This window comes from Scleropages formosus, chromosome 19 (assembly GCF_900964775.1).
Source record: "Scleropages formosus chromosome 19, fSclFor1.1, whole genome shotgun sequence".
NCBI classification, from domain to species: domain Eukaryota; kingdom Metazoa; phylum Chordata; class Actinopteri; order Osteoglossiformes; family Osteoglossidae; genus Scleropages; species Scleropages formosus.
Window position 1 is genome coordinate 1,164,368 of NC_041824.1, and position 14,580 is coordinate 1,178,947.

At 46.0% G+C, this 14,580-nt stretch overlaps 1 protein-coding gene across 6 annotated transcripts in view; it reads left to right on the forward strand.

The window, feature by feature from the left end:
• LOC108927730 (traf2 and NCK-interacting protein kinase-like) overlaps positions 1-14,580 on the forward strand; it is a 51,630-nt gene that overhangs the window by 25,900 nt on the left and 11,150 nt on the right. The window contains exons 10-27 of one of the 6 annotated variants that reach the window (XM_018741205.2): positions 814-989; positions 1,185-1,251; positions 1,539-1,737; positions 3,363-3,479; positions 4,878-4,964; positions 5,658-5,858; positions 6,216-6,491; positions 8,633-8,797; positions 8,920-9,165; positions 9,353-9,462; positions 9,601-9,749; positions 10,256-10,362; positions 10,520-10,689; positions 11,010-11,103; positions 12,095-12,262; positions 13,057-13,168; positions 13,250-13,420; positions 13,707-13,850. In XM_018741205.2, coding sequence (XP_018596721.1) covers positions 814-989; positions 1,185-1,251; positions 1,539-1,737; positions 3,363-3,479; positions 4,878-4,964; positions 5,658-5,858; positions 6,216-6,491; positions 8,633-8,797; positions 8,920-9,165; positions 9,353-9,462; positions 9,601-9,749; positions 10,256-10,362; positions 10,520-10,689; positions 11,010-11,103; positions 12,095-12,262; positions 13,057-13,168; positions 13,250-13,420; positions 13,707-13,850 — 2,759 coding nt within the window. The remainder of the gene's footprint in view (positions 1-813; positions 990-1,184; positions 1,252-1,538; positions 1,738-3,362; positions 3,480-4,877; positions 4,965-5,657; positions 5,859-6,215; positions 6,492-8,632; positions 8,798-8,919; positions 9,166-9,352; positions 9,463-9,600; positions 9,750-10,255; positions 10,363-10,519; positions 10,690-11,009; positions 11,104-12,094; positions 12,263-13,056; positions 13,169-13,249; positions 13,421-13,706; positions 13,851-14,580) is intronic. The other 5 variants (XM_018741201.2, XM_018741202.2, XM_018741200.2 and 2 more) reach the window with 5 other exon arrangements.

The window sequence follows — 14,580 nt, forward strand, 5'->3', positions numbered from 1 at the left end:
GACATCTAGTAAAGTCATTTTTGCTGTTAAGACTGTGTACTACAGAGTGCTAAGTGACACTTTCAACAGTTCATACTGTAAGAAGAGCCTGTCACACTGTTCTTGGATAAGGAGATACTGAGTGGCATTACCTTCAGGACCTGATTGCTGCCTGTGTCCTGGTGGGGTTGGGGTGGCCACCTGGGTTGTGTTTCAAGGGGCAGGACAGCAGGTTGTTCTACCAGATCCAGGTTTTATTGATGATCAAAATCCAAAACCTGAGAATGGGGACCCAGTGCCTTCAAGGAGAGCATAAAACAACTCAAAAATGTGCTCCAAAATACAGCTCTTCCCTCTAGAGCTCAGGCCAGCTGCTTCAAGTCTTTCTAGTTTCACCTCCAGTGAGTGCAACTGGCTGTCGTCATTGTTAGGGCTGGAGCAGGCCCTTGAGAGCTGTCTGTGATGCAGAACCCCCCTCTTGCCCTGGATTGCACCACTTACCTGCTCACACCATCGAGATGGCTACACTCCTCCACTTCTGGATGCTTGGTGGTCCTGTGCACAACAGGTTCAAAATTTCTAGTTTGTTGGTGCTCAGTTTTGGCTCCAGTGTGATGGAATGATGTCCCTGTCTCCATCAGAACCGCTGAATCTCTTTCTCCATTCAGGAAAGCGTAAAGAAAAGCACAATCTACTGCAGATCTGAGTTGTACTTTGCTTTGGAGAAAAGCATCTGCTGAATGTGAAAATATGATTGAGTAAATGTAAATATGGTGAGCACCACAGAGATGAGGTGGGTCCCATTTACATTTTGACTCTCTTTCTTGGCTGCAGGTCTAAGAAGTTCCAGTCATTCATTGAAGCTTGCCTTGTGAAGAACCACGGACAGCGGCCAAGCACAGAGCAGCTACTGAAGCACCCGTTCATCCGAGATCTGACCAATGAGAGGCAGGTCCGCATCCAGCTCAAGGATCACATTGACCGCACAAAGAAGAAACGAGGGGAGAAAGGTGAGCACCACTCCTAAAGACAGGCACCATGTTACACAATTCCATTTAAACCTTGGAAGGTGTCCAGTGTCCTTACATTTGTGGGTCACTAAGCACAGCTTGGGGCCTCCGTAGGACTGTCTGTTTGGAGACTTGGGAAACACGTCTTCAGTTCTGCTAGGTCCAGTCTCATGACTGGTTCTGTTTGTGCTGTAGATGAGACTGAATACGAGTACAGTGGGAGTGAGGAAGAGGAGGAGGAAAACGACATGGGGGAGCCAAGGTAGGGTTCTGACCCCAGACAGACTTAAAAGCCTGAAAAATCCTAAAAGTGATGTGTCCAAACTGACCAATCCAAAGCAGCTTGGTAAACAATAGTCATTTAAATGCATGACACTGTATGCTCTGACAGTTTAAATTGTGATTTATCACCTGGTTGCACGCTCTTGGGGATTGCTATACCCTTTTTAAAGGGAAGGATGATTTATTTTGCTGGTCATCATAAGCAGTGCTTACGAACATGTGCGATCACTCGCACAGACATACAAATGTTTTTGTCTTTCCATGCAGCTCAATTATCAACATCCCCGGGGAGTCCACCTTGAGGCGGGACTTCCTGCGGCTGCAGCTGGCCAATAAGGAGCGTTCCGAAGCACTGCGCAGGCAGCAGCTGGAGCAGCAACAGAACGAGGAGCACAAACGTCAGCTACTGGCTGAGCGTCAAAAGCGCATTGAGGAGCAGAAGGAGCAACGGCGACGATTGGAAGAGGTGTGTACAATGATGGTCCGCCTTTCTTCCAGATCTTCAAACTGTTGAAACATCTGGTTTTCCCAGAGCCCCGAAGAATAGGCAGTCTGCTGTGGCGTCGCAAACTCAAACTTGTTTTAAAATTGCCTGTATACACAGGACACCCGTACATTTGACCAGGCCACTTCGCCAGTGTATGTCAGCATCTCAGCTAAATTCAGTAACACTGTCTAACCACATTTACCAGAGATGCCTGCTACCGGAGCTCCCTGGACCGGACTAGAATTGCTGTATTTCAACCCATCCAGATCATATTTTAGTCAATTTAGAAGTTTAGAAGTACTCCTGTAACTTAATGTAATTTTTTTTTTTTATAAATATAACTATTACTAGGAAGGTGATCAGGAATCATCGATATTTGGATAAAGTTTTATGCAGCTACTCACGTGATGAACATTGGTTCATATGGTGAAAAGAAACCACTTAAACACATGTCTGCATTTGTCTTTCTGCTAATGAAATGCACACATTTTCTATGAGATGTACATTGCTTTGGAGAAAAGCATCTGCTAAATTAATTAATCTAAAAGTAGTGTAAATCAGTGCATTCATGGAGTTAAGAATGACATAACAGGTTTCAGTGATTGATCAAGTAAACTAATCTGTGCCGGCACCAGGAATCAAAAGTAAATGAACGGTTTTGTGTCAGGAAATGCATTTTTATTCGAAAGTTTGTAATGGATGAGTTCAGAATTTCTTAGACAAATGAAAGAAAAAGAAAATTGGATGTCTGATCTTATAATGATAAATTAAAATAAGGAAGTTGGTTGTTTTGTGGGTAAGAATGGCTGAAATTGAAACGAACTACTTCAGCATGTTCACTGATGAGCAACAGACCACAGGATCATGAGACTATTTTCCCACCGAAGAGCAGACCGCTCTAGTTTTTGGAGGCTAACCCAGGTCCAAAGACATGCTGTTCAGGTTCACCCATAGTGTGTGAGTGATGCTGTGACATAGTGACACTGCTTACTATGACTGACCCATTGTAAGTAGTGTGCAGTACTAGCATTGTAATTCACCTTGGTAAAATGTCTAAGTCCTGGGTGTTGTGTCTCAGTAGCATCTCAAGAGCTTGGCTGGAATGAACGGGAAACCTACCTGAATTAAGTTGGAGTTTCTTTGAGCATCTCTTGATCAGATATAAATCCTGTCCTTCACCAACGGGGCAAATAGCCACAACAGTTAAAAGTAGATGCCCCAGGATTTCCTTCTTGCCATGCTATACTAACAGTTGTCATTTGCCATTGGGACAAACACAATCTGCTTGATAATTTGTTGACACTTTGGCTCAGACCAGCTGCCTCAGCACCCAAAACCTACATGGCCAACTCAGAACATGCTTAATTTGCTGCCAAAGTGAACCTCCTGGCCCCTCAGGGGTGACTATAGCTCTACTGTGGACATCTCTAGCTCTTGGTGAGCTCCAGTGCAGTTGAACCAACTGGCCACCGTACTGAGATTCCCGAATCTTCACTGTCTCCCTGCTGACTGAAGGCTGATGGTTTGTTGTGGTTGGTGGCACACTCTGCTGGCGTACCAGTGACTCTGCATGCTGACGCTTCACTGGCTCTTGTTCACCTCAGCAACAGCGACGTGAGCGTGAGCTGCGGAAGCAGCAAGAACGGGAGCAGCGTCGACGATACGAGGAGATGGAGCAGCTGCGTCGAGAGGAGGAGAGAAGACAAGCGGAACGTGAGCAGGTACGCACACGTTCACATGCGGATGCTCACCTGTACACATCACAACAAAGAGATGTACATTACTACACATTTACACTCCTGTTTACTCATTTGGCGGCCCCTTTTTCTTCAAAGTGACATACTAAGAGTAAACGGAAGCACTTTGCACGAACAGACAGATGGAGACACAGGATCCACTAAGTGTTTTTGCCAGCAAACGTTAGATACTTGTATATCGAGTCCTTTGAAGGAGGAGTAGAGCAGGAGGGGTTCCAGGCTTAGTGTTTCATGTTGGTGTTCAAAGAGCACATGGGAAATGTGGTAGTCTTTACTGTGCTAAATGATGGGCAGAAGCAGGAATATGGCCTGGAAGTTGTACGCTAAGCAGTGGACGGTTGTCTTCCTGTCGACGGAGTGTAAAATCCTTTACTTGGAGAAAGAGGAAAAGTACCTGGGCAACAAGAAAGCTGTGTGTGTGTGTGTGTGTGTGTGTGTGTGTGTGTGTGTGTGTGTGTGTGTGTGTGTCCGTGTGCATTCCCATGTGTGTAAGACAGAGGTTTACATTTTGTTTTTCACGTGCTGGATATATGGCATTTTAATTCCTCCGCCCTCATTTTTCTACCCCAAAGTACTAACTTCTAAGTCAAATCAGTTTAAATTTTTCTATCAATAGGATACTAGTCAAGTGTAAATAAGCCATTGAGGTGATGGTTTGAGATTGTGAGATTTCCTCTTTTTTTGGGGCAGGGCAAAGTTTCTTGTGCATCTGTTACATTTTTAGATATTTACGGTTACAGGTATTTAAAAGTTACTAAAGTTTACAGCATCATCTTTGGTATGAAACTGTACAGTGATGCCCATTTACTTGTTAAAGAAGCTACTCTCTTTCTTTTTTTTTACCCCCTGTCATACCTCTGTAAATAAGTTCAGTCCACAGACACATTACTGGTTTGACCCTAACCAGACATCTGTCTCATGGGGAATTGTCTTAGTGTGAAGCTGGGGAAATGAGTGTTTAGGGCTTTGCTCTGGTGTCCTCCTGTGCCTCCATGTCTGCCCACCTCTGCTGTTCTGTGTCCCACAATGCTTTGTTCCAGAAACTCAATTTAAAACAGAAAAAAAAACTTTTGAAATGTTTCCTCCCTGTCTCCATGTCTGTCTGTCTTAGTCTCTCTTCCTTTCCTTTCTTTCCACATGAGTGTGTTCTGTCAGTGTGTTCTACACCTCTTGATTTCATCACCTGTGCTTCTCTCCTTCTTAGCCCTACTGTCTCTTTCCCAGTTTTCTTTTGATGGCCTCTGTCTCACTTAAATGTCTCTCTCTCTCTCGTTGGGTCCCGCTCTCCTTCTCCGTGGTCGGGTTCTATTGCCGTCTGTCACAGCTCTTTCTCCACCCCCCCAATGCTGACCGCTCCTCTAGGACTACATCCGCAGGCAGCTGGAGGAGGAGCAGAGGCAGTTGGAGATTCTGCAGCAGCAACTGTTACAGGAGCAAGCTCTCCTGCTGGTAAAGGAACCCTGGGTCTAATGTGTGAAACCACGCCTTTTGCTCGACCAAGTCATAGCATTGATTTCTTTGTGCCTGTACTCCCCTCAGCACTAGAACACTTTAGTGGCTTGGCCCCACCCCCCTACCCGCGTGGCATGGGTTTGCATGCCTTTGCCCTGTCTTTTGTGATACCCTCCCTGTCTCCAGAAGCCTGCTTGATCGAACCCTGTGTGCTCTCTTCAACTCAGGTGTGAAAGGTGAACAGTCCAAGAGATGCTGACTTAGATGCTGGCTCAGAAACTAGAAATCTGTGGTGTATGGATGGGTCCCTGCACCTCCCACCCCCCGACTCACTCATTGTGTTACCGATATCACACACGCTTCCAAAAAGGCTCTGTTGTTTCATTTTCTCTTTCACCAAACCATTCTGCCATCTTTGTTCCAATTCAAGCCCAGTAGGCTACGCACTTGGCAATCCCACACACTGGTCCATTACCATTCCTGTCACACCACCTGCACCCTGTGCCTCCCCTTCCCACCTGCAATTTCTGCAGGTACTGCGTGTGGTACAGCACAGTTTTTACCTCCATTTCCTACTCCATCTGCCTGCAGTTTTGTCTGCATTGAGCCACGTCAGTCTGTACAATGATCCGCTTGTGATAGTCTTTCTCACAGCCAATATCTTCTGTGTGTGTGTTGATGTGACTGCAGGAGTACAAGCGGAAGCAGCTGGAGGAGCAACGGCAGGCAGAGCGTCTGCAGAGACAGCTTCAGCAGGAGAGGGCCTACCTTGTGTCCCTACAGCAGCAGCAGCAGCAGCAGGACCAGGAGGCAAGACCTGGAGAAAAGAAGCAGCTCTATCACTATAAGGACTTGGTCAACCCCAACGACAAGCCCACCTGGGCTAAGGAGGTAGGGTTCAAAGTGCCTCAGGAAGTATGTGCTTAGCACACACAGGTGGTTGGCATAAGGAACACCATCCAGAAAGCTCATATTAATCAGTCAGGTAAGATGAGGCTGCAGCTCACATTGACCCTACCAGAGGTCACTGAGACATCTCTTGCTTCACACACTGTTTCACACTATTTTTGTTTTACCAATTAACAAAGCACCCCCCCCCCCCCCCAGTGGCAATGATTATTTTTTTTTTTGTGTGCTCCTGACAGTTATGTTTTTGTGCATTTTCAGTTTTTCGTGTCATCTGTCTCTCAATTCTTATGCCATTACTTTCAGTTTTAATTTTCTCAGTGTGTGATCCTAATTTTTCAGGTCATGAAGCGATCACAAAGTAACTCTCCCCGCATCCCTCCCAAGAAGCACCACTCCTTCAACCACCCTGGGGAAGCCCGCCAGGCCCATGTGCTCCCTGTCCCCCGTAGGCCCCCATCCTACCCCTCTAACCCACTCACTTGCCTCAGCAGAGATGAAGCCACTGAGTGGCTGCACCATATGCCCACAGACATTCCCAAAATCTGTGTTACCAGGGAAGAACTGCAAGCTGAGGCTAAGTCCCGTGGACGCAGCCCTGGACGAACCCAGCAGCTGGTTAGTTCAAAGCCCCGTGTGGGTAACCCTGGTCTTACATGATCTTGGAGGCGGTAGTTATAGACACTGGAATGGATGAGGATGACTGGGGTAAGACTACAGAGCATCTGCTTCAGTCATAATTGTATTTGTTAACCTCTCTAAAAGTTAGTCATCTTTGTTCATCAGAATACAGCCTTCAGCATTCCTGATGAACCTGGCACCTTAGATATATACGTTTCAAATTAGGTCTTCCTGCTAGTCTGCGGCAGCTTTACTTTTCATAGCAAGGATTCTACAAATGGACAACATGACAAGTCGCACTGAATCCTGTGCCCCTACAGCCAGCAAGTGATGTGCCACCCCACCGGTACCAGTTCTGTTATGTCAGCTGCTCTAAAATGGTTCAGCACATTACTAGCGCACGCAGCCATTGCGACTCACACAGGCAACTAACCTACAGTCGTAGATGCACATGCTGGGCCTTCTAGAGTTTTTCACTTTTATAGGCAGGACATTGGCGTCTTGCTCCATTATAACTACTTTCTTAGCCACTGGAAGCTTCTGTCCAGTCAGTTGCTTGTGTGGCTCAGGATCTGTTACTCGTCCTATGTGAATGGGTGATTTCTGTGGGTGGAAGTTTAACAAATTCTACAGACCGGTGGTTGGCTGTAGATAAACTGAATGCTGGGTTAAAGCATCTCTGCCTGACCTCTCTTTGTAGTTCGTTGCTTTATTCTTTCTGTCGTTTGGATAGAAAACTACATCTTCGCATCCCCTTAACATCCTGAGAGTCCATAATAAGTCCCTTGAGTCCCCCCACCCTCGGTTGGGAATTGTGTTCTTTCAGTGGCTGTCATGCTCCATCTTTCTTCATGCAATTTTTCATAATTACTATCTCTCTTCTCTTTACAGTGAGGCTACATGAGGCATGACCTCCTCATTGGGTTCATGAAAGGTTTGGGTATGGAACTTGAGGCTCTAAAACAGGGCATGTCTTCTGTCTGTGGACCCTCTTAGCCCATGCTACGACTCCCCCCCCCCCCCTTTCCGTCAGACACGATTCGGTCCATAAGCCACAATGAGATGATGGGCCTAAGACTCACTTACGTGTCACTGATCTCATGTAGTTTATACAATCAGTGCCAGGTAGAAACGAGGCATTTTTGCAAAGCAGGATAAATACTTATCACAAAAAATGCACAAGGTTACTGGTCCTTAAGTCCAGTTCCTTCAGGCTTGTACTGCTTCTCAAAGTTGGACTTGCCCCTGTGTGTGTATATACCCAAACCTCTGTGCAGCCCAGAGGGAACCCTTTGCTTGAGACCCTTAACTGTTGACCTGTGACGTCTTTCTTTCACCAGTTTGTACGTTTCCTGCGATGCCAGATGTGGGTGTAGTTTGCTGGATTGAACAAATGCATTTTGTAGCATCTCCATGCTTGTTTTAGAGCAGTCCAATTATAGTTTCCCCCCCCCCCTCTGTACACTAACATACCTTTTTCCTCTTTAAAACACTCTCAGGCTACATTTATTGGTTTCACATTTTAGTGAATGGATGATAGCATTTATGCATGCAATGTTTGTACCTCCTAACATTTTCTGCAAGTTGAGAATGGATTTGAAGGTTCTGCTATGATGTTCCTCACAGTTTTGAAATATGTTATAACCCTAATCTTCTCAGATAATCCATTAAATGCAGTAATTTTAAACCAATTCCTTTAGAACACTACACTTTAAGGGTATCTTTCATATGTATAAAGTTGGCTGCGCTGCATTATATAAGAACACTTATGCACATAGTTAATAAAAATTACATCAAACAAGACTTTGAAAGTAACACAACCAATCCTTTAGTTAAGTTGGTTCATTTTTATTTTATAATATTTGCTTCCTGGACAAAGTGAAATGCGTGCACTTCTAGTTTATGATAGTTCTACCAGAGGTGACTTACACATAGCTGGCAGAATAGCTTCATGTAAATCAACATACTTGAGATTGTGTGTAGGTGTGTGTGTCTGATTTCTTGGATTGCACTATTATTACTAAAGCAGGATGCAGATGTTGTTTTATTGACACATTGTATGGTAATGATGTGTTATAAAATAGAGACAGAAATTTTTATATCATCGCTGTAATGGGCTGGAACATTTACCTGGGCAGGTGGAGGAACGCTCACTTCTCAACCGCCAGAGTTCTCCGGCTCTGCAGCACAAAGTGGCCAATCGTATCTCAGACCCAGCCTTGCCGCCCCGCTCTGAGTCTTTCAGCAACAGCGGCATCCAGGCGGTGCGCACCCCGCCCATGCATCGGCAGGTAGAGCCACAGGTACAACACACACACAGATCTGTCCTTTTCTCTCTTTCCTTCACATTCTTTCCTACTTTCCTTGCATGTTCTCAAAGTGTAGATAACCACAGACATTTCTTTCCTGTGTCCATACATACCAGATGGCCCACTTAGTCCCGGTGAAGTCCCACAGCTCTTCCATGACGGGCTCCCAGTCTCTGCATGAGCAGTCGACCCAGGCCATCTCAGCCTTCCAAGAGGGCCTCGTGCCACACCGTCCTACCATACCACGCCAGAACTCAGACCCCACCTCAGAGACTCCTTTGCCACCACCCCGTGTTGCCAGCCGTGATGATAAATTTGATCGCAGCTCCTGGCTGAGGCAGGAGGATGACATCCCTCCCAAGGTCAGGCAGTAGCTTCTACAGACATTTAATAAATAATGCAGTGCTTAATTAACGGTATTCCCCAACCATCAGACTGTTTGAATTGTATTTGTGATATGTATAGTAACTCTATAATAAAGGAGTCATAAAGAGAATGGAGAATGCAGTGGCTTCCTGGTAAAGAGTCCGTCTTCTCCATCTTGCTTAGGTTCCCCAGCGGACCACCTCCATCTCCCCTGCCTTAATGAGAAAGAACTCTCCTGGCAACGGAGCAGGAGGCCTGGCGCCCCGATCAGAGTCCCAGCTCATCCGGGCCAGGTTTGTGTATATCTAGGATTATGTGTTCAAGTGATCCTGATGTAATTTATGTCCACAGGCAAACCAGGCCTGCAGGAAGGGCCAATCACACTTGATGTTGTCATCCGTTAACACATTTGCACACATCTGTTTCAACAGCAATCCAGACCTTCGGCCCTCGGTGGAAGCAGGCCTACCCAGGAACAGCAGTGGCAGCTCATCCAGCTCAAGCACCCCCAGCTCCCAGAGTGGGTCTAGACCTGGATCCCAGGCAGGCTCCAATGAGAGAACCCGGCCGGAAAACCGAGGTGTTTCTCCCAACCTTATACCCCCAGCCCCTTTCATGGGCAGCTGTCCGTGTTTGTGTGCTCACCCTGCTCGAGAATTTTTGAACTCACTGTTACTGGTGTTAATCACAGTGGGAAGAATCAGGAACTTTTTCTGGGGGGTCCTGTTGCTCTGCTCAGACTATTTTAAGTGCTCTGCAGCAAAGAGCTGTCACATCTGATACCAATGCATCCTCATGAATAGTTAAAAAGGAAATTTCTTGAAGTTATATTTTTATATCAGGACTCTGGCTTGGTACTTCGTCTGTCTGTCTATCTCCTAGTTTTTATGAAAAAATAACTACTACATACTTCCGAAAGCTTGGATCTAAAATGCCATGTGTAAGGGAAGAAGAGCTTATCTTGATATAAAATATATTTGTATACATGAATACTAATATATATAAAAAAATTAATGAAAGTAACGGTTAGTAAAGGGTTAAACACAAATATGCTCAAGATGAGGCTAATTTTTCATTTTTTCCAAGCAGGGTCTTGCAGACAGGAGGCTCCCAGCACAGTGCCCACACAGGAGGCACCCAAAAACAGGCAGCAGGAGGAAGGCCGGGAGCTGAGCCGCCCGAGCCGCCCAGCAGTACGTTGAGTGCAAGTCCCATACCCGACCATGCTGCTTATCCCATGACACCTAGTTTGTCCCTTGTTTATAGTTTTCGGTGGTTTGGGGTTAGAACTATGAGAGCACAAACTAATCCCAAATGAACTCTTCAAACCCTTCTCTCGTCTTTGCTCAGGACCTTACAGCCCTGGCCAAGGAGCTGCGAGAGCTCCGGTCAGATGAGACAACCCGTCCACCAGTTAAGGTGACTGACTACTCCTCATCCAGTGAATCGGAGAGCAGCGAGGAAGAGGAAGGCGGCGCACATGATGGCACTGTGCCTGTCAGTGACATCCCACGCATTATGTGAGTCTCACATGTCAGGCACGTGCACCCATGCACTATTCCTTTATATATGGCAGTGAGGAAGAAGGCCATGCAGAGCTTCCCCAGCTTCTGTTTATGAATTTCATCCTCGGTATAATTTAATTCATTTTGTTAGCCTATTAGTCACATATATTTAAAGATTACATGGTTTACAGATGAACCTGAAGGAACACTGTTCAACAGTCTGGATATGTTAATGTTTACGTGTGGCTCTTTAGCCAAACTGATGGATTTTGTGTGTATATGTGCGCGTGTGCATGTCATACACGTGTATCTGCTTGTGTGTCTACCCCCAACAGGCCGTCTGCAGTCCAGGGAGGCTGCGAGCCTTATGGGTCGGCTGTGATCAGCAGCCACGATGAATCGCATGGGGATTCCCAGGGCATGAGAGAGGTGAGAATCCCCCCTAACTGTTGATTCTTGAGCCCTGCCACTCAGGGGCCAGAAAGAAGTCCACATGGTTAATGGTCTTCCTGGTAAGAAGATGGAAAACTAAAATGGACAAACATACCAAAGTACAAAACTATACCTGCAGCGAGTCTTAAACGGGATTGAGTTCAGCAACATTCCGGTTCATGCCTGCAGTGTGTATCATCTCTCCTCAGATGGCCTTACATCTCATTCTTGGTGGGTTGCACCTGCTTCCCGTGAGCTTCGTCCAGTTCCTTTTATTCACCCTTCCATCTGCACTTCAGCACAGCTCAATGCATTGCGGTGTCAGTAACTCTATATTTACATGTGTAGGTTATTGTCCCGTTTCTTTTCAGCCCCTTTTGAATTTGTCAACTTGTGGTTGTAATGCATTCTTCTCTCTCTCTACATGGACACACTTTAAATTCAGGGCCCTTGGCTCGAGAGGGTGGAGGACCTTTAATGAGATACTGGCTGAGGAAAGGGGTTGAAAATTTAATACAGCGATGCTCAAAAGTCATCACTTTGCATCCATATGAGGCTCGGCGTCTTTTGTGCGTGCTTGTTCTCTTTTTACTGATTTCCTTTGGTCTCTCTTCTCATGTTTGTTTGTATTCATTTCAGATTTCTTTCCCTTAAGTTTTTTTTTTTCTTTTCTTTTTTTTTCCCCCCCTCTCTTTTTCTCCCTTTTTGTATTTTTAAATTTCTGATAATCCAGATGGGCAGGATAGAAAAAAAGTCAGGGATCTTCATTATGGTTAGTGTAACCATGGATATGTTCCACAGAGTTGGGGTGGTTTCAAATGCTGCATGTCAGCAGTGCCTTCGACCCCCCCCCGCCCCCCCTTAGCATAGGGTTACAAACTGTAGACAATTTGTTGGATTGGTCCACAAGTTCTTAGGCTTGGCTGGGTGTAGTAGGTACAGTCCGGGATCTAGAACACCCCCCCCCCCCCTGCTCTCTTTCCCGCAGACGCTGGGGGATAGGCAGCGCTCCGGCCATGCCCAGAGCAACGGCTTTTCCGGCCACGTCAATCTGCCTGATCTAGTGCAGCAGGGCCCCTCTCCCTTGGCCACGCCCACTGAGGGCCAGGGGCATCTCTCCAGTCTGCATGCGCAGGACCTGGACCCCGCAGGCGAAGTAGGTGAAGGTGTCGCAATCACGGACTACCCTGGAAGCCCACCCTAAGCCCCACTTGTTACTTGTTCTTCCAAACATTGCCATTCTGTTGCGTGTTCCAAATAGCAGTCTGCGTCCACGTTTCAGCCGTTCCGTAGACAGACCTGCTCAGCATAATGGGGCTGCGACCGTTTGAAACACAGCCCACTTATCTTAATTATTTCTATCAAAGCTTCTACTTTGTTTTGTCATTTCTAATTTTGTGAGTCTTTGTAATTTTGTTTCAGCGGTACCTCAGTATACTTTTCAGTTCTGACTTCAGCTCAGTCGTTTTCTCTTCTTTCTTTCTTTCCTTTCCACTTGGAGACATGCACGCATGGAGGGCACCCTTTCAGCTGGTGTCACGTGACCGCTCTTTCCGTTTTGCTAGTGCTTTACTGGGGTTTTTCGCCTCTGATCAGTGGTGCGAGGAGATAGCCTGGGAAGAGCGTAACTGACTTTTGTTTTCTGGAAGTCATTAAACTAGAACTTGTCCAAAGTGGACTAAGGAGCTGTTGCTTTTGGGTCCCGCAATCCCTTTCCGAACACAATGGAATTTTATGTTTGGGAGACTTGCATTGTATGTGACAGGAGTGGGATGTGATGAACCTTCATATTCGGTGAGGTGGTGCTTAATGAGCCTAGTGAGATATCATAACGTGGGAATTAAGTGTTATGAACCCTGTAATTTGGTGGTTAACCTCCCAAACCTCCCCTGCCACCCACCCAGCACCTCAGTCATGTTTTCTCTGAGGCCTCCTTGTTGTATCCTGCAGTATGTGTTGGGAAATGGTTCCAAGGTTTCCTTCACCCCATTTGTGGACCCACGAGTGTACCAGACCTCTCCTACAGACGATGATGGCGACGAGAACTCAGCCACAGATAAAGGTATACATGAGTTTTCTTAGCTGCACAGATGATGGTTGGCTTTTCAGTTTGACCAATTCAGCGATTTATCCCCTTGACTAGCCCTCTTCACCAGTGAGCTGTTGCGACAAGAGCAAGCCAAGCTTAATGAAGCACGCAAGATCTCTGTGGTAAACGTGAACCCAACCAATATCCGGCCCCACAGCGACACACCTGAGATCCGCAAGTACAAGAAACGCTTCAATTCCGAGATCCTGTGTGCTGCACTTTGGGGTAGGTCTGCTTAACGTGTCATATTTTCATAATTTGAATAAAAATTATGAAAAAACTATTTTTATAGGGTATTCCTCATAAGTGAGCTAATGGCTCATAAAGAACATTTTTGTATGCAAATTGCATGCATTCCTAAGCTAAATTTTTGTATTTTGAGCACTTGTTATGCAGGGGAAGACTGTACCATTAAAACTTATTGCACAACAGAAGCCAACTGAAAGATTTCACACCAGTAGCTGCTGCTTGTTGATAGTTGAGCCATGTATTACTGTCTGATTTCACCCAGGTGTGAACCTGCTGGTGGGCACTGAGAATGGCTTGATGCTTTTGGACCGCAGTGGCCAGGGGAAGGTATACAACCTCATTAGCCGCCGCCGCTTTCAGCAGATGGACGTCCTAGAAGGTCTTAATGTCCTTGTTACCATCTCTGGTGAGTTGGACACCTGTGCTTAATCTCACTGCAGGTTCTCACCACCTTATTGCATAGCGTTGTCTGACAGAGTTCTCTTAGATATGATGTATCCAAACTTAAAGGGTTTTGCAGATACACACTTTTTGAAAGCAGTTTTAAAAAAAAATTTCAACCCCTTAGCCTCCTGTGGTCTTCTTGGGTTAGGTGTGATGGATGTGGACAAACTAATGGAAACGCAGTGTTAATAAGGGGGGGGGGCACCCTTTGCCCTCAGAATAGCTGCTGTCCTACAAGTCCTGAACTGTGTGTACTGGGACATTGTACCATCTTGAGGAAGAAAACCTTCCAGTTCTTTGAGGCATGAAGGAGGTAGAAATCTGGTTTGCATTCTGAGTTCAGGAACTTCCCATAAAGGTTCAGTAATGTTTATATACTGTATGGTAATTGGGGAAGCCATGGGAGGTATTTGACTTCATCCTGGTGTGCACAGCCTGGGGCATTATCATCCTGGAATATGGGAACATCATGAGGGAAGGTTTGCACCATAGGGCACATCTGGTTTGGTAAAATGGCTCATATTCATTGGCTGTTATGCAGCCATGCAGAGCAATCATTGAACCTAATGACTCGTTAGATTGCTGCCAGTACCAGTATGGCTTCCTCACCATGTTAAGCAGTTGATAACAGACATTGTGGGACTAAGGTATGCTTTGGCTATTTCCAAATGTAACCCTGTCTGAATGTAGGA